Here is a 23980-nt window from a genome sequence, read left to right as displayed (position 1 = left end):
ATATAAAATGTTGAATTCCACCTTGTAGTGCAGTCTTGTTTAGGCCTCAGCTCAGGCATCCCCATCTGGCGTTGTGTAGACTTTAGTTTTTCAGCASCTACTKTGCTCCTGTGGAAGTATTCCACAGCTGCTTTCACTTTGTCCACAGTGGGCTTCATCACCTTCAGAGCATCTCTTACAATCAGGTTGATTGTGTGGGCAAGATATGGATGATGGGTCCATTTGAAAATGTTCATGGCTTTGGTTATGTTAGCTGCATTGTCGCTAACACGACAGACCACTTTTCCATCTACTTGCCATTCTCTGGCCACTCTCAACAGGTCCTCTGCCAAGTTCTCTGAGAAGTGTCTGTCGCTGAACTCAAAGCAGTCCAGAAGTCAGCTAGACATCGAAAAATCTTCAATGAAGGGACATGTAGCCGACATGTAAGAAGTGGTTACCCTTGATGTCCAGCAGTCAGGTGTAAGTCAAACTGCAGTAGCTTTTTGGACTCTTTCCCGCACTGAAGCCTGTGTGCTCTCGTACAGTTGTGGAATAAGTGATTTTGGAAGGGTTGTCCTGGTTGGAATTGTGTACATTGGATTTAGACTATTGCTATAATTTCTAAAACCTCTGTCCTCCATGATCGAAAATGGCTGGAAATCGGCTAAATCATTTTAGCCAGTGCAATATCAATTTGGCCCTGTTTTGCTATAGACATAGACTTATGCATAAACTGGTCCATAGAAGACTGCGTTGCTGTGGGTCGCGGAGTAGGCCTACTTGACTGAGTGGATACATCTCCACGTGTGGAGGTGCTGGCTCCACCACTACCACTAGCAGGCCCACTAGTTTCTCGACGTTCCGCTACAGCTAGCTTCACAGTTGGGTGCACAGTTCGCATATGCCGTTGTAGGCTGTGCGTAGAACCGGCTTTATATGAGATTTTGTTTTGGCAAATTCTACACTGTGCTCTAACGTTGTCTACATTATTAAAATGCATCCAAATGTTACTGTGCGTGACTCATTTTCCAGCTGTTGTTTTCACAGCTGTCCTTCCTCTATCTCCTCGGCTGCTAAGTGTGTGACTGTGAGTGAGTTGGCTCGGCCCTCCCTCACGCATTTGTGCTTCATTGGTTGACACTGTGTCTGATTGACAGGAACAACAGGTGAGGTTGTTAGTCTGAGCAGACAGTCTGTGTGCGCTTGAGCATTTAGGCCTGTATTATTTTATTTATTTATTAGTTCTTTGAATTAGTTAATTCTATTCATTTAAATCTTTTGATTACTCATATCTTAATTTTTTTATAAATAGATTTGGCTCTACTGATATGCAAGCCGGCTCCCAACGTTCACCTACAGGAGCCTACAAGAGACTTGTTCGCGAATGACCCATCACTACACCCCAGCCGCCCAAACCCTCCCCGCTGGGCCAATTGTGCATTGCCCCATGGCTCTCCCGGTCGTGGCCGGCTGCAACAGCGCCTGGACTCGAACCCAGAATCTCTAGTGGCACAGCTAGCACTGCGATGCAGTGCCTTAGACCACTGCGCCTGTCGGGGGGCCCATCAATACATTTTCTGACTGAATTTGTTGTTCTGAGGTTTCTTATTACCTATTTTAACATAATAAATGTGTTAACTTAGCAATTTAATATTTACTATCAAATATTTGTACAATTAAAATATAAACGGTCAGAATGACCATCATGGCCATTCAAGTAGTTATGGAATTCCGGCACTCTGAGTGTTAAATTAAAAAAAATGTCACTGGCCTACACACAATACCCCATAATTTTTTAGATCTACAAATTCATTTAAAATAAAAAGCTGAAATGTCTTGAGTCAATAAGTTTTCAACCCCTTTGTTATGGCAAGGCTAAATTAGTTCAGGGGCGAAAATGTGCTTAATAACTCACATAATAAGTTATATGGACAATAATAGTGTTTTACATGATTTTTTTAATGACTACCTCATCTCTGTACCCCACACATACAATTATCTGTAAGGTCCCTCGGTCGAGCAGTGAATTTCACACACAGATTCAACCACAAAGACCAGGGAGCTTTTCCAATGCTTCACAAAGGAGTGCACCTATTTCGCTGTAAAACACCCATTTTAAAGCAGAGATTGAATATCTCTTTGAGTGTGTTCACGTTATTATTTACACTTTGGATGGTGTATCAATACACTCAGTCACTACAAAGATACAGGCGTCCTTCCTAAATCAGTTGCCGGAGAGGAAGGAAACCGCTCAGGGATTTCACCATGAGACCAATGGTGACTTTAAAACAGTTAGAGTTTAATGGCTGTGAAATGAGAAAACTGAGGATGGATCAACAACATTGTAGTTACTCGACAGAGTGAAAAGAAAGAACCTACAGTATAAACATATTCCAAAACATGCATCCTGTTTGTTACAAAGCACTAAAGTAATACTGCAACAAATGTGGTAAAGCAATTAACTTTTTGTCCTGAAAATAAAGTGTTATGTTTGGGGCAAATGCAATACCACTGTCCATATTTTCAAGCATAGCGGTGGCTGTATCATGTTACGGGTATGCTTGTAATCGTTAAGGAATGGGGAGTTTTTCAGGATAATAAAGAAACTAAATGGAACTAAGCACAGGCAAAATCCTAGAGGAAAACCTGGTTCAGTCTGCATTCCACCAGACACTGGGAGATTAATTCACCTTTCAGCAGGATAATAACCTAAAATACAAGGCCAAATCTTCACTGCAGTTGCTTACCAAGAAGACAGTGAATGCTCCTGAGTGAGCGAGTTACAGTTTTGACCTAAATCTGCTTGAAAATCTATGGCAAGATTTTAAAATGGTTGTCTAGCAATGATGAACATCCAATTTGACAGAGCTTGATGAATTTTGAAAAGAATAATGGGCAAATATTGTACAATCCAGGTTAAAATTTACCTGGAAATTAACTCAACTTAATCAGAAAAGCTACAAAAAAAGATGCAACAATGTCACATCAAATTAATGTTACAGCAATATCAGTAAAACAAAGTATAGTTTAAAATCAGTTTTAGTCATCGAAAGAATTCRGTGAAGGATGCTAGTTTATCTAACACAATTGTACACTGTTGGGTGTTGATGTTAAAAAGTAGCATATATGCACAGAAATGTTCAGTTTATTTTAAAGATTTTCTTGTCACACGAAATGCATACTCACTCAAAATACATTTCTCCCAGAGCCGCAGATAACCCATTTAGGCCTCTACATGGAAGTRAAATGATACCACCACAATGTCAAAAATATAGAAATTAAGAACTTTATTCCAATCTTAAACTGCAGGGCTCACTAACTCATCTCTTAATACTCATTCTATTTTTGAATTGCATGTTGTTGGAGTTTCCAGAGGTAGTCGTTGGCGAAGTTCATAATCTGAGTCATGGCGTCCAGTATCAGGATATCCATGTCGTTAACCAGCTTCTTCTCCTTGTGGTAGTTCTTCACCGGCAGGATGCAGTTCATGGGAACGCCTAGCTCATTACTGCATTCCTGCATCTGAAAAACGTTGGAGACAGAAACGGCTGGATCAGTTTTTCTTGAGTGATGATCATTGAATCATGTCAGCACAACCAAGATTTAATGGCTGACTACATYRCAGACATTACATTGTGTCAACCGATGGTTGCTTGCCACATCATCAACTGTGCAGTTGGGCATMAGATTGCCTCATCATATTATRTGGTTAGTTGACATGTTAAACACTTGTCCAGGCAATGTAAAATTTTATCAGGTCTGAGGTTATGTGATTTACCTTCTTTTTGATCTCCTTGCTGTAGTAGATTCTCGTCACATCCTTGTTCACCAGCTCACAAGCCTTGTCTGGCATGGTCATGACAACAACTTGAGGGATTTCTGCCGTAGAAATGAATATTTAACATGAATTGAGGACTAGCAAAGTAATCACTTGTATAATTGTAATAGTGCAAAAAGTCAAGAGCCTGAGCTGATTAACACTGCAATTGCTATCGTTGATCGCCCAGCCATTACTTGCTGATACCTCTTGACGTAAACCGAGAGTTAAAGTAGCTACTTGTCCCGCACCACATTCCCTCCCTAACCTATCTCCTGCTCACACTCGCGCTGCATTTACACTGTCCCAACACGTGCACGAGCCGCCGACCCTATGTCACACTATCTTCTCCGTACTTACTCCTATCTGCTGCTGCTTCCCACATTCCCTGATATTCTTCCATCTACCCTGTCGTATATCCTATCGCATCTTGCTCCCATTGGCACTCTTGCGACGAGATTTTCTCCTGCGCTGATCCACCACACTAACTCACCAAGCATACGTGAGTGGCCACGATTCCAAACCAGTCCTCTCTGTAAACATATTAGCTACAGAAATCGCATCTCGCGCTCTGTCCTATATGTTAAAAAAACTGCCAAAAAATATAAATTATGTGGCTCGTGTGGATTAATCGTCTCTTTGTCCATTGTGTGGTTTTTTTTGTGTGGTATTTCATCATTTCGTGTGGTGTGTGTGTGTGTGTTGTGTGTGTTGTGGTGTGTGTGTGTGTGTGTGTGTGTGTGTGTGTGTGTGGGTGTGTTGTTGTACGTCTGCTTTACCTCATAGCCCTCTGGTAGATGGCCCTTCAGAGCATTGATGCGTCATCAGGGTGCAACCCATTTTTTTGTGTTTCCAGACCCATGACATCATTGAATGCAAAGGGAAGACGTTTTCTCCTGAACGGCCCTGAATTAGTGTGTGTCATACTGAAAATAAACAATTTTATTTAATAATATTTCTATGGAAAGGAGTAATACCCTCACACAAGCATCCCAAACTGAGCGCCAGAGTCAACAAATATATACACGAGGATACAAAACATTTCATGACAGACTGAACCAGGTGAAAACTGCAGTTGAAGTCGGAAGTTACATACACTTAGCCAAATACATTAAACTCAGTTTTCCACAATTCCTGACATTTAATCCAAGTAAAAATTCAACTGGCTTAGGTCATTTGGAATCACCACTTTTATTTTAAGAATGTGAAATGTCAGAAAAAAAGTAGAGATAATTATTTATTTCAGCTTGTATTTCTTTTCATCACATTACCAGTGTGGCAGAAGTTTACATACACTTCAATTAGTATTTGTAGCATTGCCTTAAAATTGTTTAACTTGGGTCAAACGTTTCGGGTAGCCTTCACAAGCTTCCCAAAATAAGTTGGGTGAATTTTGAACCATTCCCCCTGACAGAGCTGGTGTAACTGAGTCAGGTTTAGGCCTCCTTGCTCGCACACATCTTTTCAGTTCTGGCACACATTTTCTATAGGTTGGTCAGGCTTTATATGGCCACTCCAATACCTTGACTTTGTTGTCCTTAAGCCATTTTGCAACAACTTGGAAGTACACTTGTGGTCATTCCATTTGGAAGACCCATTTGCGACCAAGCTTTAACTTCCTGCTGATGTCTTGAGATGTTGCTCAATATATTCACATACTTTCCTCCCTCATGATGCCATCTATTTTGTGAAGTGCACTAGTCCCTCTCTGCATCAAATCACCCCACAACATGATGCTGCCACTCCCGTGCTTCACGGTTGGGATGGTGTTCTTCGGCTTGCAAGCTCCCCCTTTTTCTCCAAACATAACAATGGTCATTATGGCCAAACAGTTCTATTTTGTTTCATCAGACAAAGGACATTCCTCCAAAAAGTACGATCTTTGTCCCCATGTGCAGTTGCAAACTGTCGTCTGGCTTTTTATTTTTTTTGGACAGTGGCTTCTTCCTTGCTGAGTGGTCTTTCAGGTATGTCGATATAGGACTCGTTTTACTGTGGATATAGATACTTTTGTACCTGTTTTCTCCAGCATCTTCACAAGGTCCTTTGCTGTTGTTCTGGATTGATTTGCATTGTTTTCGCAACAAAGTACGTTCATCTCTAGGAGACAGAACATGTCTCCTTCCTGAGCGCGTATGACGGCTGTGTGGTCCCATGGTATTATATACTTGCGTACTATTGTTGTTACAGATGAATGTGGTACCTTCGGGCATTTGGAAATTGCTCCCAAGGATGAACCAGACTTGTGGAGGTCTACAAGTTTTTTTTTGGCTGATTTCTTTTGATTTTTCAATGATGTCAAGCAAAGAGGCACTGAGTTTGAAGGTAGCCTTGAAATGCATCCACAGTACACCTCCAATTGACTCAAATTATGTCAATTAGCTTTCTTTCAGAAGCTTCTAAAGCCATGACATAATTTTCTGTAATTTTCCAAGCTGTTAAAGGCACTGTCAACTTACTGTATGTAAACTTCTGAGCCTTGAGACAATTTAGACATGGGATTGTGTATGTTTGCCATTCAGAGGGTGAATGAGCAAGACAAAAGATTTAAGTGGCCTTTGATTCGGGTGCTGTCGTAGGTGCCAGGCGCACCCGTTGTGGTCCAAAACTGCAACGCTACTGCGTTTTTCATGCTCAACAGTTTCTCGTGTGTATCAAGAATGGTCCACCACCCAAAGGACATCCAGCCAACTTAACACAACTGTGAGAAGCATTGGAGTCAACATACGTCAGCGTCCCTGTCATGACACATTGCAACGTTTTCAACAACTTTTAGAGTCCATGCCTCGACGAATTGAGGTTTTTTTGAGAGCAAAAGAGGGTGCAACTCAATAGTAGAAAGCTGTTCCTAGTGTAAATGTGTGTGTGTGTGTGTGTGTGTGTGTGTGTACAGTACCAGTCAAAAGTTTGGACACTCATTGAAGGGGTTTTCTTAATTTTTACAATTTTCTACATTGTAGAATAATAGTGAAGACATCAACACTATGAAATAACACATATGGAATCATGTAGTAACCAAAAAAGTGTTAAACAAGGCCAAATATATTTTATATTTTTGATTCTTTAAGTAGCCACCCGTTGCCTTGATGACAGCATTGCAGACTCTTGGCATTCTCTCAACCAGCTTCACTTGGAATGCTTTTCCAACAGTCTTGAAGGAGTTCCCACAAATGCTGAGCACTTGTTGGCTGCTTTTCCTTCACTCTCTTGTCCAAATCATCCCAAACCATCTCAAYTGGGTTGAGGTTGGTTGATTGTGGAGGCCAGCTCATCTGATGCAGCACTCCGTCACTCTCCTTGGTCAAATAGCCCTTACACAGCCTTGAGATGTGTTGAGTCATTGKCCTGTTGAAAAACAAATGATAGTCCCACTAAGCGCAAACCAGATGGGATGGCATATCGCTGCAGAATGCTGTGGTAGCCATGCTGGTTMAGTGTGCCTTGAATTCTAAATAAATCACAGACAGTGTCACCAGCAAAACACCCCACACCATCATACCTCCTCCTCCATGTTTCACGGTGGAAACCACCCATGTGGAGATCATCCGTTCACCTACTCTGCATCTCACAAAGACACAGTGGTTGGAACCAAATATTGCAAATTTGGACTCCTCAGACCAAAGGWCAGATTTCCACTGGTCTAATGTCCATTGCTCATGTTTCTTGCCCAAGCAAGTCTCTTCTTATTATTGGTGTCCTTTAGTAGTGTTTTCTTTGTAGTAATTCAACCATGAAGGCCTGATTCACGCAGTCTCCTCTGAACAGTTGATGTTGAGATATCTGTTACTTGAACCCTGTGAAGCATTTATTTGGGCTGCAATTTCTGAGGCTGGTAACTCTAATGAACTTATCCTCTGCAGCAGAGGTAACTCTGGGTCTTCCTTTCCTGTGGTTCAATTATACTCATTTTTGCAAATTTCACCGTATTAGTGTGGATATATATATAAAACACAGGAAAATAAAGTTGACTGCACTGAGCCTATAATTCCACTAATTAAATTATTTATCTCTGTAATTATATTTAATTCAAATTCAAATTCCAGGCCAGTCTTTAAATTCAGAGATACATTAAATTCCTCTCCTTCAAATGTTAGGTGAATTCCAATAATTAACTTCCCAATTCTATATTAGCTCCAACAAATTCACAAAATACAAATTCAATTCCCTCAGGCTTTCAGGCGGATCAATTGTGACTGTTCAAACAGCCTACCTATACTGGAACTATAGAAATACAAGTTGAAAGTATTGAAAACAAATGCTGCAGTCAATGTTTGATAAATTCCATTCCATTGTTTGGACTTTAAATTCCAATTCCAATTAGTCAATTCCAATTCAATAACTTGAAAGATTGTTGAATTCATATTAAATTGGGAATTGACCCAACCTGTTACATTCCCTCTCAGAAAGCAAACATGGTGGAGAAGATCAAGCGCAGCAGAACGCCAGCACCGACGCCAGCAAGGACCACCATCACCGACACCACCACCACCAAAGAGGTAGAGGAGATGACATATCTGTAAAATACAGTCAACCACTGATAGTGAATATCAGTGTGAGTGACAATTCTGTTCAAGCAAAGGATCGGTCCCAATTCTTTTACTTGTTTCTGGGAACCTGCATACATCCGTTTTAGTGCATGCCATTGACTACAGCCCAAGGCTTTACTTATAGCACATGCCTGTAGGGGCGGCAGGTAGCCTAGTGGTTAAAGCATTAGGCCAGATAACTGAAGGTTGCTGATCGAATCACGAGCTGAAAATCTGTCATTTGCCACTATCGAAAACAAGGCACTTGATGGCTATTGGGGAACAGTGGGTATTGTAAATAAGAATTTGTTAACTCATTGCTAAGTTAAATAAGAGAAAATGTAACCCTACCCTCATAATTATGTGTCATTGTATACAACATTTGAAGTAATTGGAATGTGGAAAACAATAATTAAGTGAATTTAATCAAATGTGTTCTATGTGTGTCACACAGAATTTGACAATCAATGGAGGGAAACACATTGGAGGTAAGTACGTACGACTGACCGATGGAGGATGAAAGTAAAACGAAAGTTTTGGTTATTTTAAAAGTTGTATTTAACCTTTAACTAGTCAAGTCAGTTAAGAACAAATTCTTATTTACAATGACAGCCTACCCCAGCCAAACCCTAACCAGAAAACACTGGGCAATTGTGCACCCTACGGACTCCCAAGTCCAGCAGTTGGATACAGCCTGGAATCAAACAGTGCTGATATCACGCACTAAGATGCAGTGCCTTAGACCGCTGCGCCACTCGGGAGTTATCATTACAATCACTATCAAGGGTTGTGTTGTGTAAATGTGTGCTATGCAAATTGCTGATATCAGTTCCACCATCTTAAATCAATTAAGTCCTGGTGTATCTTGATGCAATTTCCCTGTACATAATTATAAGCAGTCTATGGCCACTGTTTTGTATTGAATTTGTGCCACAAATGCTAAAAGGTTAGCATTTGGAAACAGTGGCCAGGTAAACAAAACAAGAAGTAACAGGTACTCTTCATTGTCTCTCACAGTAAAGAAGAGAGAGACCACATGGTGATGAACTGAGGAACTTTAAACTGAGTGATCTTGACGTGGGTCAGCTCAGATGCCTGCTATATGGACCAGTTGGTGCAGGAAAGTCCAGCTTCATCAACTCAGTAACAATGTCTTCCAAAATCGGATGACAAGTAGTGCCTGGTAGCTTCTACATCTGACAAGCTTCACCTGACAGTAAGCTGCAGTGCCTAATACATTTAACACAGACACAATGCAGGCTGGGATATGGCTCCTAATATATCCTGGTACACTAAGACACAGTATTTCATGAGCTACAAACAGGCAGAACAGAGATATGAGAGGGAGTAGAAACAAAGCGAGGTCGTCTGCGCTCTTTTAAATGCAAAACGTAGTCAATACAAGGGCGTGGTTTTGAAAGTAGGACCATAGAAAGGATGTTGAGACTCAAATGCACAATATGTATAATTTCTATGTTTTCATATAAAAGGTGCATAAAAAAATGAACAAGACAAATGAAAGCACACAAATTGGCTATAAAGAAAACATAAATTAGTTGATTACATCACATAATAAAGCCTAGATTAATGCAAGGATGTAACTACACAGTAGAATACAAAGTAGAAACGAACACAGTATCAATGTAATATTATGTATTCTACTGCTTAGTTACATCCTTTGACTTAAAACCGAAACGTTGGTTTACATTATTCCTTATGCATTTTTGCGACCAGATTCAGCATTGAACATCGCCCAACTAAAATTTAGTATAAAGATACACAGCATTTATGGATCAAGCCAGCTCAAATCATCATCAAGGGTTTTTCTCGTATAATGTACATTTACTCAATTATTCTACATTGTGAATTAATTAAGTCATAATATGCGAACGACGCTCTTATCATATGAGTCGACTTACAAAATTGGATGCATCAAAATAATTCCTTATGATATCCAGTCAAATAAGCACCTTTTTTGCTTATGACAACTAGTGCATCTACTCTTGCTTCTTCAGTCAGGGAGGGGGTACTAGAATGGCATTATTCTATCTATTCTAAAGGTGGTCAGGGTCTCCGTTGATGTAATAATTCTCAATTGAAGATATGTCTGTTCTTCTAATGTGCTTCTCCTCTGAGATCAATCAGTGAAGTTAGTGTTTATCACGTTGACCAACTGTAATCTGCCTACGAGGTCTCCGGGTAAACAGATCAAATCCAGCCTGTTGAAGAAACTTCCATATCTATGGATGAACGTAAACAAGGAACGATATGTCCATTCACATTGGAATTTCAATGAATTCATTAAAGTAAATGTAAGTTTCTTGTACAGGTATTCTCGAAAATTCGTTAATCAGCCCTAAGTATGAATTGCTTTGTCATGTAGGTGCACAGAAAGGTCCCATAAACTTGGCTTGCAAGGATAGTTTTACATTAGAGCGCTTATGGCCACCGTCGGATTGGTGCCGAAAATAAATTTAAGTTAATACAGTACAAGTCAACTGGTTTGCGAGGAGCACCTTGAGCTCATTCAGGTTATTTACTTAATTAAGTTAACACTTATTCTAACACCATACTTAATAAGTGAAGACATTGCAACTTGAAAAACAGGCAATATGGAATCTGTAGACCAAAATCAGTCTTGTCTGAGACAAATCAAAATTTTTTTAACAATTGTCTGAGAGGTCAGGTTCTAAAGTAGCACCGATTGAGACAGACGTGACAACTCCGGAATGGTACAGCTCAGAAGGTAGTATACTGGATGCATTTCAATTAAAAGTGTGAATGCCGTGGACGGTACATGAGTTGGAGTGAATGGTCATTCCCTCTTAATGGGTGTAATGAGCCATCATGTGTAACAAGGAGGGATGGGGTATCAGAAGTGTCCTAGGGTGAAAAGTAAGTCAATGTATGAGCATGAACAGAAATCAAGGAAGTACATGGTCGTCAGGCAAACTTCAGAAACTGAACGTTTCTTAAGTGATCACAAAAACCTTCAATGGAGCGCTATAGCTGGAACAGACATACTGTTCATAGTAGACGCACCCAGGAATGGAAGACCAGAGTTAAGACGTGAGACTGACTATGCCGGACAGTCAGATAAGCTGATGGATAAGGTGTAACCAGAGATCTCCCAGACATTGCAGGCCCGCAACCAGAAGAGTGGCTTCCAGGGCAAGACGTATATTAAACAACTTTCAGGAAGAACAGGACAGGCTTATGTTACACAAAAACACTCAGAACTAATCAAGAGAAGCGGGCAAGAATGCAATGCGCCGTGAAAGCTGACCTGCGCAGAGTAGGTGAACGGGATGATCTCCATGGGTGGTTTCACCGTGAAACATGGAGGAGGAGGTATGATGGTGTGGGGTGTTTTTGCTGGTGACACTGTCTGTGATTTATTTAGAATTCAGGCACACTAACCAGCATGGCTACCACAGCATTCTGCAGCGATATGCCATCCCATCTGGTTTGCGCTTAGTGGGACTATACATTTGTTTTTCAACGGACCAATGACTCAACACATCTCAAGGCTGTGTAAGGGCTATTTGACCAAGGAGAGTGACGGAGTGCTGCATCAGATGAGCTGCCTCACAATCAACCAACCTCAACCCAATTGAGATGGTTTGGGATGATTTGGACAAGAGAGTGAAGGAAAAGCAGCCAACAAGTGCTCAGCATTTGTGGGAACTCCTTCAAGACTGTTGGAAAAGCATTCACAGTGAAGCTGGTTGAGAGAATGCCAAGAGTCTGCAAAGCTGTCATCAAGAGAAGGGTGGCTACTTAAAGAATCAAATATAAATATATTTGGCCTTGTTTAACACTTTTTTGGTTACTAATGATTCCATATGTGTTATTTCATAGTGTTAATGTCTTCACTATTATTCTACGATGTAGATAATTGTAAAAATTAAGAAAACCACTTCAATGAGTGTCCAAACTTTTGACTGGTACTGTACACCACACGCACACACATTTACACTAGAACAGCTTTCTACTATTGAGTTGCACCCCTTTTGCTCTCAAAACCTCAATTCGTCGAGGCATGGACTCTAAAAGTTGTCAAAGTGTTGCACTGTGTCATGACAGGGACGCTGACCTATGTTGACTCCAATGCTTCTCACAGTTGTGTTAAGTTTGGCTGGATGTCCTTTGGGTGGTGGAACCATTCTTGATACACACGAGAAACTGTTGAGCATGAAAAACGCAGTAGCGTTGCAGTTTTGACACAAACCGGTAGGCCTGGCACCTACGACCAGACCCGATCAAAGGCACTTAAATCTTTTGTCTTGCTCATTCACTCTGAATGGCATACATACACAATCCATGTCTAAATTGTCTCAAGGCTCAGAAGTTTACATACAGTAAGTTGACAGTGCCTTTAAACAGCTTGGAAAATTACAGAACATTATGTCATGGCTTTAGAAGCTTCTGAAAGAAGCTAATTGATCAATTTGAGTCAATTGGGGTGTACCTGTGGATGCATTTCAAGGCCTAACCTTCAAACTCAGTGCCATTTGCTTGACATCATTGAAAATCTCAAAAGAAATCAGCCAAGACCTCAGAAAAAAACTTTGTAGACCTCCACAAGTCTGGTTCATCCTTGGGAGCAATTTCCAAATGCCCGAAGGTACACATTCATCTGTACAAACAATAGTAACGCAAGTATAAACACATGGGACCACACAGCCGTCATACGCTCAGGAAGAGACATGTTCTGTCTCCTAGAGATGAACGTACTTTGTTGCGAAAAATGCAAATCAATCCAGAACAACAGCAAAGGACCTTGTGAAGATGCTGGAGAAAACAGGTACAAAGTATCTATACTCCACAGTAAAACGAGTTCCTATATCGACATAACCTGAAAGACACCTCAGCAAGGAAGAAGCCACTGCTCAAAAAAAAAAAATAAAGCAGACGACAGGTTTGCAACTGCACATGGGGACAAAGATCGTACTTTTTGGAGGAATGTCCTTTGTCTGATGAAAAAAATAGAACTGTTTGGCCATAATGACCATTGTTATGTTTGGAAGAAAAAGGGGGAAGGCTTGCAAGCCGAAGAACACCATCCCAACCGTGAAGCACGGGAGTGGCAGCATCATGTTGTGGGGGTGATTTGATGCAAGAGGGACTAGTGCACTTCACAAAATAGATGGCATCATGAGGGAGGAAAAGTATGTGAATATATTGAAGCAACATCTCAAGACATCAGCAGGAAGTTAAAGCTTGGTCGCAAATGGGTCTTCCAAATGGATGACCCCAAGTGTACTTCCAAAGTTGTTGCATAAATGGCTTAAGGACAACAAAGTCAAGGTATTGGAGTGGCCATCACAAAGCCCTGACCTCAAACCTATAGAAAATGTGTGCCAGAACTGAAAAAGTGTGTGCGAGCAAGGAGGCCTAAAACCTGACTCAGTTACACCACGCTCTGTCAGGGGGAATGGTCAAAATTCACCCAACTTATTTGGGAAGCTTGTGGAAGGCTACCCGAAGTTTGACCTCAAGTTAAACAATTTTAAGGCAATGCTCCAAATACTAATAGTGTATGTAAACTTCTGACCCCTGGGAATGTGATGAAAAGAAATACAGCTGAAATAAATAATTATCTCTACTTTTTTTCTGACATTTCACATTCTTAAATAAAAGTGGTGATTCCAAATGACCTAAGACATGAATTTTTACTTGGATTAAATGTCAGGATTGTGGAAAAACTGAGTTTAAATGTATTTGGCTAAGGTGTATGTACTTCGACTTCAACTGCAGCTTTCACCTGGATTCACTGGTCAGTCTGTCATGGAAATGTTTTGTACTCTCCGTGTATATATTTGTTGACTCTGGCCTCAGTTTTGGGATGCTTGTGTGAGGGTATCTATCCTTTCCATAGAAATATTATTAATAAAATGTTTATTTTCAGTATGACACACACTAATTCAGGGCCGTTCAGGAGAAAAGTCTTCCTTTTGCATTCAATGATGTCATGGGTCTGGAAACACAAAAAATGGGTTTGCACCCTGATGACCAATGCTCTCTGAAGGGCCATCTACCAGAGGGCTATGAGGTAAAGCAGACGTCAAACACACACACACAACACACACACACACACACACACACACACACACACACACACTACACACACACACACATAACAAATCTTATATTTTCTTGGCCAGTTCAAACCTTTTACACCCTTATCGGACAAAAAAAAGAATTCATTCAGAATCCCAGTTAAGTGACAAAATCACTGCCTGGTGGTATTGTGTCAGCGGACAAAATCTCTCTCATGTCAAAGGAGTGTCATAGACAAGATGAAGAACATCAGGGCAGAAGCCAGCAGACTGAGTAAGTACCTCTTTAACTCTGTTAATGGTAACTACAACTATGGCTGACTATCAGTTGTCACCTTTCAGCTGTAGCTCTTGATTTTCACTATTACATGATACAGTGTTACTTATGCTAGTCCTTCTATTCATTAAATAATCATTTCTATGGCAGAAATCCTCCAAGTTGTTGTCATGACCATGCCAGACAAGGCTTGTGAGCTGGTGAACAGGATGTGAACGAGAATCTAACTACACAGAGGAGATCAAAAAGAAGGTAATCACAATACCTCAGACCTGATAAAAATTTTACATTGCTGGACAAGTGTTTAACATGTCAACTAAACCATATAATATGATGAGGCAATCTGATGCCCAACTGCACAGTTGATGATGTGGCAAGCAACCATCGGTTGACACAATGTAATGTCTGCAATGTAGTCAGCCATTAAATCTTGGTTGTGCTGACATGATTCAATGATATCACTCAAGAAAAACTGATCCAGCGTTTTCTGTCTCCAACGTTTTTCAGATGCAGATCTGCAGTAATGCTAGGCGTTCCCATGAACTGCATCTGCCGGTGAAGAACTACCACAAGGAGAGAAAAAGCTGGTTAACGACATGGATATCCTGATACTCAACGCCATAATCTCGATTATGAACTGCCAACGACTACTCTGGCAACTCCAAACAACATGCCAATCAAAAATAGAATGAGTATTAAGAGATGAGTTAGTGAGCCCTGAGTTTAAGATTGGAATAAAGTTTTAATTTCTATATTTTTGACATTGTGGTGGTATCATTTACTTCCATGTAGAGGCTAAATATGTTTCTGCGGCTCTGTGAGAAATGTATTTTGAGTGAGTTGCATTTCGTGTGACAAGAAAATCTTTAAAATAAACTGAGCATTTCTGTGCATATATGCTACTTTTAACCATCAACCAACAGTGTAAATTGTGTTAGATAAACTAGCATCCTTCACCGAATTCTTTCGATGACTAAAACTGATTTTAAACTATACTTTGTTTTACTGATATTGCTGTAACATTAATTTGATGTGACATTGTTGTATCTTTTATTTTAGTTTTCTGCTTAAGTTGACTTAATTTCCAGGTAATAGTTAAATATTAATTTTTTTAATGATGGCTATTGATGACATTGCCACCTTTCTCTCTATAACCAGGTTTCCATCCAACCATTTCATGGGGATGAATTACTGACACATACAAGACATCCATTTAGCTTATACCTGCCGCATGATGTGAAATGACTTCAAATTCTGTGTCATGATAATTTTCCCGCTATGTCAGACAAGAAAAACAAAAATACATACACACAAGGGTGGATACTTTTTGGAGTCTGTGAAATAGATTATGCGACAATTGTAGTGGAAGCATTTAAGGCAAATATTGCTATAATAACATCATATCGAAAGTAAACTTGGAGTCACGGATGGTATGTTATGTTGTTAACTCACCCAAAACGTGACGAGATAAATGGCAATGCAGAGTTTATAGGCAGATATTATATTAACAAGCGTAAATGATGATTGAAATTTTATGCGTAGTTTAACCGTTGAATTGTTAAATGTGAAGTGGATGGCTGTATAAACATAATATTTAATGAGAAGGATTGCCATTGAAATAGGTCTAGGTGGTAATTGTGATATTAGGAGTCAGGCCGGACAGCAAAGATAGAGTAATCAAACGTACTATATTCTAAAAATTTCATAAATAACAAAGATACAATACTACTCGTGTACAACTCAATAGAACATAAAATAATGTTGTTTTAGCAGGAAGAATATACGCATAATATTCACTCACAAACATTGTGAGAGGGGTTAAATGTAAAATAGAATAATTCAAGTGTTTGATGGGGATTGAAAAAAAATTTAGGATGTTGATGAACGAAGACAAAGAAACTGTGAAAAAGTTGTGTAATGCGTGCAGGTTAGTATAAGAAGGACAGGTGAGCGTCGCCGCCCGAACGCAAGTCCGAAAAAAAGGGGAAGAGGGAACTCGACTTCGCGGACAGAGTCATGAACAAGAATAATTACTGATTTCAGATCTACTTTTAAGTTCTAGGTCAGTTAATAGGTTGGATATTGATTTGCTTCTTGGAGGGATACAGTTTATTTTCTAAATTGTAATTTAGGGTTTTTGCACGGATGCGCACGATGCTAATATACATTTGGAACAAAATTTAAAAAAATGATCATAGTAGTGTCCATATAATCATAACCATTTCAGATTTAGTTTTCAATTTTCATTCGCTATGAACAAGCCAGTTCAATAAAAATGTTATAATCTGCTAGTTCTTGATAGTTTTGTTCAAGCTCGCACATAACTAAGTATAATAATTGGTAATAATTAACTACGAAACTATGTGGGGAATCGGAAGCAATTGGCGTTGACCCCATTTCTGTGCGGGTATCATCACTATTGCACTTGATGTTTGGTCATCGGAACCGATGTTGCGGGCCCAGTACAGTGGTTATTTTGTTTCACCACTTTCAGTCTAGTGTGGATTTAATACGCTTCGCTTAACTGATGAAGACTATCCTATGCGACATTGGTAACCATAAGACTTTAGTTCTAGCTCATTGAGAGATGAGTATTTGTGTGCTGTGTTGGTATCGCCTCCCACTTCTGACCACATTGAATGATAGTACACCGGAACTCCGCCCTTGACCCTTTCACATCACACCTCCGCCCTACATTCCGCCTCACCCTGACTACTGTTCATTTTTTTCTCTGTCCATCTTTGCTGCGTCCGTCTTCTGATCGTCCCTTTTCGATTGAGTGGCATTAGCGAGTTTTTTAGGTGAGAATCTGTCTGAATTCGAGCCAACCATCGGGTGGTTGTTCTGAGGTAATTTTGTCTCTGTTTTTCATTGGCAGACTGGATACGCCTAATTGGCGGTATCGTGCTCACCAGTGGGTTGTTGAGTGCACTTACTCACTCACTCACGAAGTATTTGATTAGTGAATTTACAAGGAACTAACAGATTTAGTAAAGTTCACAAAGCTTCCTTGTCCACTATCAAGTAAACATGCAAGAGTGGATTGTTGCGATGAATATTAAAATACATTTAAAATAACGTTAAGAAATTATGGATTTTGAATATGCAACTCTTTTAATTGGTCCAATATTTTTTTGAGAGAAATAGTTGTGTCACAGATAGGTTGCCAACTTTCTCACAACAAAGGATAAGGGAAGAAGGTGGTGTGCCAGTGCCGTGCCAGGGGTGTGGGTTGGGTTGCGGGAATAATATACATGTATATTCATATTCTTATTACAATATAGGAATGGCAAACCATATTAATTTATATGGGACACAATTTAGAAATTCTATAGGTTTTATACTAAGGAACTATAAATATAACTTTATGTGAATAATACCATACGAATAAATTAGGATTATCAAATTATAATCGAGATTTTGACTTTTTACAGCAAAAATTATATACATTGGATGGACCATGGCAAGAAGACGAAGAAGCGCGCATGAAGTCACTCATCAAAGTCTACTTTTTTCCATGGATATATTTTGGCTGCTCTTGACTGGGTTCAAGCAGTTGTTTGTCCTTTTGCTTTGGCAGAGAGAGTCTTACATGATAAGTCACAATTTACAGATATTTGAAGTTCACTTTTGATAAGAAGATAAATTTTCTGATTTGCTGCAAACATATTGTTTCTTGGATGTAGACAAAATTAGAGTAGTAATATGGATACATCCGCCGAATTCCTCTCTAAAAACAAAAGGCCAGTTAAGAGAAAATCCATAGAGCACCACTGGGAGCTTAGCCCATAGCACAACTCCTGACTAGTTGAAAAAATGAGCACAGATACAATGTGTTGGAGTATGGTTCCCTAGGTTTATAGGAATCATGCACCTTTCTACCTTAGGTGGAGAGTTTGCATGACTAGGTTTTCACTGATCTGGCGACTATTAGATCGTTTCAAAACGTTCCACCGTAAAAGCCACAACTCGGTCATAGCGTTTGGTCATCACACACACTGACATGATCACTACTGTCAACTTTCACTCTCTCCCACACCACACGGACGGGGCACGGACGCGACGCCTTGACAGAGACAAGTCCAGATACTAAAGGCGACCTTATCATCTTCGCATTTGAGTTATTGTGCTACGCTGGGCGGCATAATCCCCGCCGCAGGATACCCCCCACTCACAGTGAGAGTGGGTGTGCCGTTTTTCCACAACAACCTCAGGGCACGCCAACTTGCATGTTTGTCTCCTTTGTTAAACAAGTTCAGTGATTGTCTGCCATTTGTCTCTACAAGCTGAGTGACCAGGCTCAACTGCTTTGTAGAAGAGGCTTTTTCTCTGAATGATTCCTTATGGTAGAACATAAAGATAGACATGGTGCAACATTCCCTACATACAAGAGACTTGACTCAAAGAGTGACCTATCAAAAAAATATCTGTGAAATTCGTGAAACTTATCATGTAAAAGAATATTCTCTATTGAGCAAAGGTGCAGGAGAAAGGGACAAACAAACTAGCTTTGAACAGTCAAAGAAGAGCAAAATATATCACTAAGGGAAAGAAGACTATGGATGAGCTGTTACTCATGCACCTCATTACTCCTCATTATATGCTATATGAAATGTATTATATTTTTTTGCTGTAAAATCAAAATTGTGATTTCTTTAGAATAATTATTATTTTGAGGTTTATTACATAGTTTACATATAGTCTTAATTTAAAGTAAGCTATAGACTAAATGGAATTATAATGATTTTGCATATTACAAAATTGAAATAAGAATATGAATTATGAACTGATAATAAAAATAGATATACAAGACAAAAGATAACCACAACGCCGTAGGCAAAGATTTGACCTGAAGCACAATGAAAAACCCTTTGTCATTACATTTGGATATTGTGAAGAAAAGAATTGGGCAACCTAAAACTGGATGAACACAGAAACTATTTACTCTCAAAAATGAGATAACACAATTAAATAAAAGTGCAAAAATAGTCAAATCATAATTACACTAAACGTTAATTTTAAAATTGGAGTTTAAATAGGTATTCTGTTACACAATACTCTGCATGTTCTGATGGGAAGAGAGGTTGTTGTTGACATATATTTAATTAGGTTTCTAAGGATTAGTTTTAAAAGTCCATCACACTTTGGGTGGTGAAGAGTAGTCAAGTTTGTGCTAATAACAAACATAAACTTGGTGAAACACAGAACTGAGATTATACGCCAAGTTATGGCGTTCCATCTCTTCTAATTACAGAGACTATAAGAATTACCAGAGAACGTAGCTAGACTAGAGAGATATATATAGAATCGAGATTCCATAACAACGCGCGACTTGCGATAAGAGACACGACTTACGCACAAGTAGGAGAATTAACATAGTAGGATGGGGAATTAGGTTTAGGTTTAGGAAAAATGGTCAATGCTGACCGGACGTAATTATTCTATATTGTAGTGGACACGGTAAACAAGGAACAAACTGCATGGCTAGAAAGTTGTGAAGAGTATCTACTGCAGCATAAGGAAGTCTCATCAATTTTATATAATCGAATTGGTCAATTTTTTTTAAAATTCATCATTTTTTGATTGATGAATAGAATTAAAATCACTTTTTGTGTTTATAATGTGGGATAGAAGTAACATCAAGATGAATTGAAAGAAGCAGTGCTCTTCAGGATTTGTCGATATTGGTCCAGAACACTAAGTTATTTAATACAAATTTTACAGTAATTGGCGAGTGAATTAGGTAGATAATCAAATTGTTCATTTTTATCATAGAATATAGGTTAGTTAGTAGGTCGAAATGAATTTGAATTAGTTATTAATACTAAATGTTTATTTTGTCAATACTATTTACTATAAGACAGTTGCGACTAAGATGAAAGAGGTTAATAATTCAATATATAAAATTAATCCAAAGAAAGCAACAAAGCCAATTTTCATGTTACAAGTAGTAAGAGATTAATAGGTATCATGTATGGCTTGTCATGATTATTCCGTCGAAGTTTCGATCCCTCCCTGGGTTCGGGCGGACGTTAGGCGTGATGTCACTGGCCTTCTTCTAGATACAGGTCTTCATTTATCGCATGTATCATATATATGTAGTTTTTGTCTTTGTGTCATCACTCACTACGCATGTTTTTCGGAAATGCAACATCCTTTGTTGATAATTATAAATACATGATGGTCGACCATCAGTGGTTTGTTGTGAGATGATATTTTATTTTGTCTTTTCGGTATGTCAATGGTGTACGTGTTTTGTTCTTTGTGTATTTTAGGATTTGTTAGATAAAGATACAGATTTGATTACTCATAGATAGTATGATAAGCTGATTCGGCGTGAAACTCTTACTTTAAACTTTGAAGATATAACCTAGAGAGGGCTTTCAATGTGGACAGTATGAGCTTATGAAAGTAATATGTATTCATACACAGCCACAATTTACTTTGATATTAACGGATTCAAGGGTTAACTAGAACATAAAAATTCATAATTAATTTACTTGGTGGTGGGTAATCTGCCTATAAAACTCTGCATTTGCTTTTCCATGTTGGATGTTGGTTTGTTAACAATTTAACATCAATCTTCGTGATATTCAAGGTTAATTCATATGATGGGGTTATTATTATAGCAATAATATTGCTCATTTAAATGCTTTATTCACTACAATTGTGCATAATCTATTTCAACAGACTCCAAAAGTATCACCCTTGTGTAGTGTATATTTATATGTATATAGTACGACATAGGGAGATTTTCAGGACAATTTAGATTACATTTCTCAGGCCATATATGAGTTATACATTACTGTGTCAGGTATTCATCCGCATGAAAGGTTGGATGGAAACCTGGTTTATAGAGGAAAGGTGGCAATGTTCATAGACACATTGTAGATTGGTAATAAAAATTTTGATTATTTAACTTGGAGAAATGGTACTGGAGAATTAATCACTTAAGCGATATAGATTAAAGGGAAGATACAATCAATGTCACAAATGGAAAATTAATGTTGGACTAGGCAATATCAAAAGTAAACAAAGTATTGGGTTTAAATAGTTTTAGTATCGAGAATCGGTGAAGGATGCTAGATTTATATCTACTAATTGTACAACGTGGGTGTATTGATAGTATTTAAAAGTAGCTATTTTATATGCACAGAAATTTGATAATAAAGTTTAAGTTAATTAAATTAATGATTTTTACTTGTCACAAGAAATGGATATTCAGCATACGGTGGGTGGTTTTCGGCGTGAAGCCGCTAGATTGGTTACACATCTTTAGGCTTAACGTGGAAGTGATTAGGATGATAAACACAATGTACAAAAATTAGTTAAATTATTAGAGAGGCTTTTTCAATCTTAAACTGCAGGGCCACTAAATCACTCTCTAATATATCATTCTTATTTTTTAGATTGCATGATATGTTGGAGATTTCAAGAGGTAAGTACGATTGAGCACAAAGGATTGGTGGCAATAGCAGGGAGGTCATGGGTACCAGTATCAAGGATTTATCATGGTAATCAAAGAGCTTCCATCTTTGTCCATATGTGGTAGGTGTTTTACACCGGCGGAAGGAATGCTGTTCATGGGAAAACGCCTAAGCTATTATGCTTCTGCATCTGAATAACGGGAGAAGCGAATTTAGTCGTCTGGATCAGTTTTATCATTGAAGTGGTCTGATGCATTGATCTTATGTGAAGCAGACAACCAAGATTTGAAATAGGCTTTGACAGATACACAGACATTACATTGTGTCAACCGGTTTGATAGTTTAGCCAAATAAACTGTGCAGTGTGTATCACAGGATATAGACTCTCGAGATTAATTATAAATAATGAGTTAAGTTCGACTAGTACAAAAGAACACATATGTAAGAGCACAATGATAAAATTTGTTAGGTTAGAAAGTGTTCATTGATTTACACTTCATAAATATTGATCTACCTTGCTGTAAGTAAGAATTCTGTTCACAATCCTTGTTTCACCAGCTGCACAAAGCCTTGTCTGGATGGTCATAAGACAAAACTTGAGGATTTCTGCTGTAGAAATGAATATTTTAATGAATGAAGGACTAGAATCACGGTGGAACGTAAAGTATAATGTATGAAAGATAAGAAAAGTCATGGAGGGCTGCTCAGGACTAGAGAAAGGTGGATCAAACATGATCGCCAAGCCAATGTTGTAGTTAAATGAAGATAGAGGGGTAACAATACTCAGTCTGCTGGCTTCTGCCTGATGTTATTCATCTTATTTGAACCCCTTTGACATGAATAGAGAGTTTGTCGCGTGACACAAATAATCCAGGCAGTGAGTTTTGCAATTAAACTGGGATTCTTGAATGAATTCGTTCTTTTGGTCGATATGGGTGTAAAGGATTGAACTGGCCAAGAAAATATAAGATTTATGTTAGTGTGTGTAGTGTGATGATGTTTAGTGTGTGTGTGTGTGTGTGTTGTGATAGATATTGGTAGGTTTTACGATCTTAGACAATATATAACACTAGCCGATTAAGATAGACTGCTTCAAGAATATTGATTTGTCCAGGGTGCAACACATTTTTGTGATATTTTCAAGACCATGAAAAATCAAATTTGAATGCAGCAGCGACATTTTTTCCTGACTGGACCTGATTTGAATTAGTGTGTGTCATACTGAGATAAAACAATATATATATATATAAAATAATTTGGTATGAGAAAAGGGATAGAATCTCTTTAAAATTCACATCACCTCAATGTTAAAGTAAATGAACTGCATTCCACAAAATACTGAAGTCAGAGTCAGCTTCTATAAATTGTTAGGTACAACAAGACTACAAAAATCAAATATCCAATTTATGAATTAGATTACTGAAACAAAGTGTTATTGTATCCATATGGTGAGTGTCGGCTATGTATAGTAAAAGTAAAGTTTTTACAAAAGTTAAAAGTTTGTCTTACTTTTTAGACAGGGACAATTTCAAGGGAATTAACATTTAAAACTCGTACAAATTTGGGAAGGTATTGATTTGTCAAAACAAAACTAGTATCTGACCATATTATAAGTACAAGCTAAAGTATTTCGTTCATTTTTGGTTTATTTGGTCGGAAAGCGATTTGGGCTCAATTCGCTTAACTTTTATGAATGTATGTGATTTGGTACAAGACAAATGGAGGAGAGAGGAGATAAGGTATTTATTTCAAAGCTTTTAATATTTTGCTGTTTCGGAAAATCTCAACAGGTTCAACAGGAATGTGGTTCGAGTTTCATACTTAGGCTAAAGTAATCATAGTATTTGGGGATGCAAATTGCCAATTTTAATTTCATTGTTAAAAACTGG

General features: G+C 38.6%; 1 protein-coding gene across 1 annotated transcript; it reads right to left on the bottom strand.

Moving 5' to 3' along the window:
* Positions 1-3254: 3254 nt before the first annotated feature.
* LOC139025310 (interferon-induced protein 44-like) lies at positions 3255-23084 on the bottom strand. The gene is made up of 3 exons (XM_070440386.1): positions 22875-23084; positions 3761-3861; positions 3255-3504 (listed from the first exon to the last, which is right to left on the bottom strand). The coding sequence occupies exons 2-3, from the start codon at positions 3839-3841 to the stop codon at positions 3322-3324; spliced, it is 264 nt and encodes an 87-aa protein (XP_070296487.1). The 5' UTR covers positions 3842-3861; positions 22875-23084; the 3' UTR covers positions 3255-3321.
* Positions 23085-23980: the final 896 nt, after the last annotated feature.

The sequence above is a fragment of the Salvelinus sp. IW2-2015 genome, unplaced genomic scaffold (genome assembly GCF_002910315.2).
Source record: "Salvelinus sp. IW2-2015 unplaced genomic scaffold, ASM291031v2 Un_scaffold2496, whole genome shotgun sequence".
Taxonomy (NCBI): domain Eukaryota; kingdom Metazoa; phylum Chordata; class Actinopteri; order Salmoniformes; family Salmonidae; genus Salvelinus; species Salvelinus sp. IW2-2015.
Note: the sequence above shows the minus strand (reverse complement) of the source record. Positions and strands in the feature narration are given on the sequence as shown.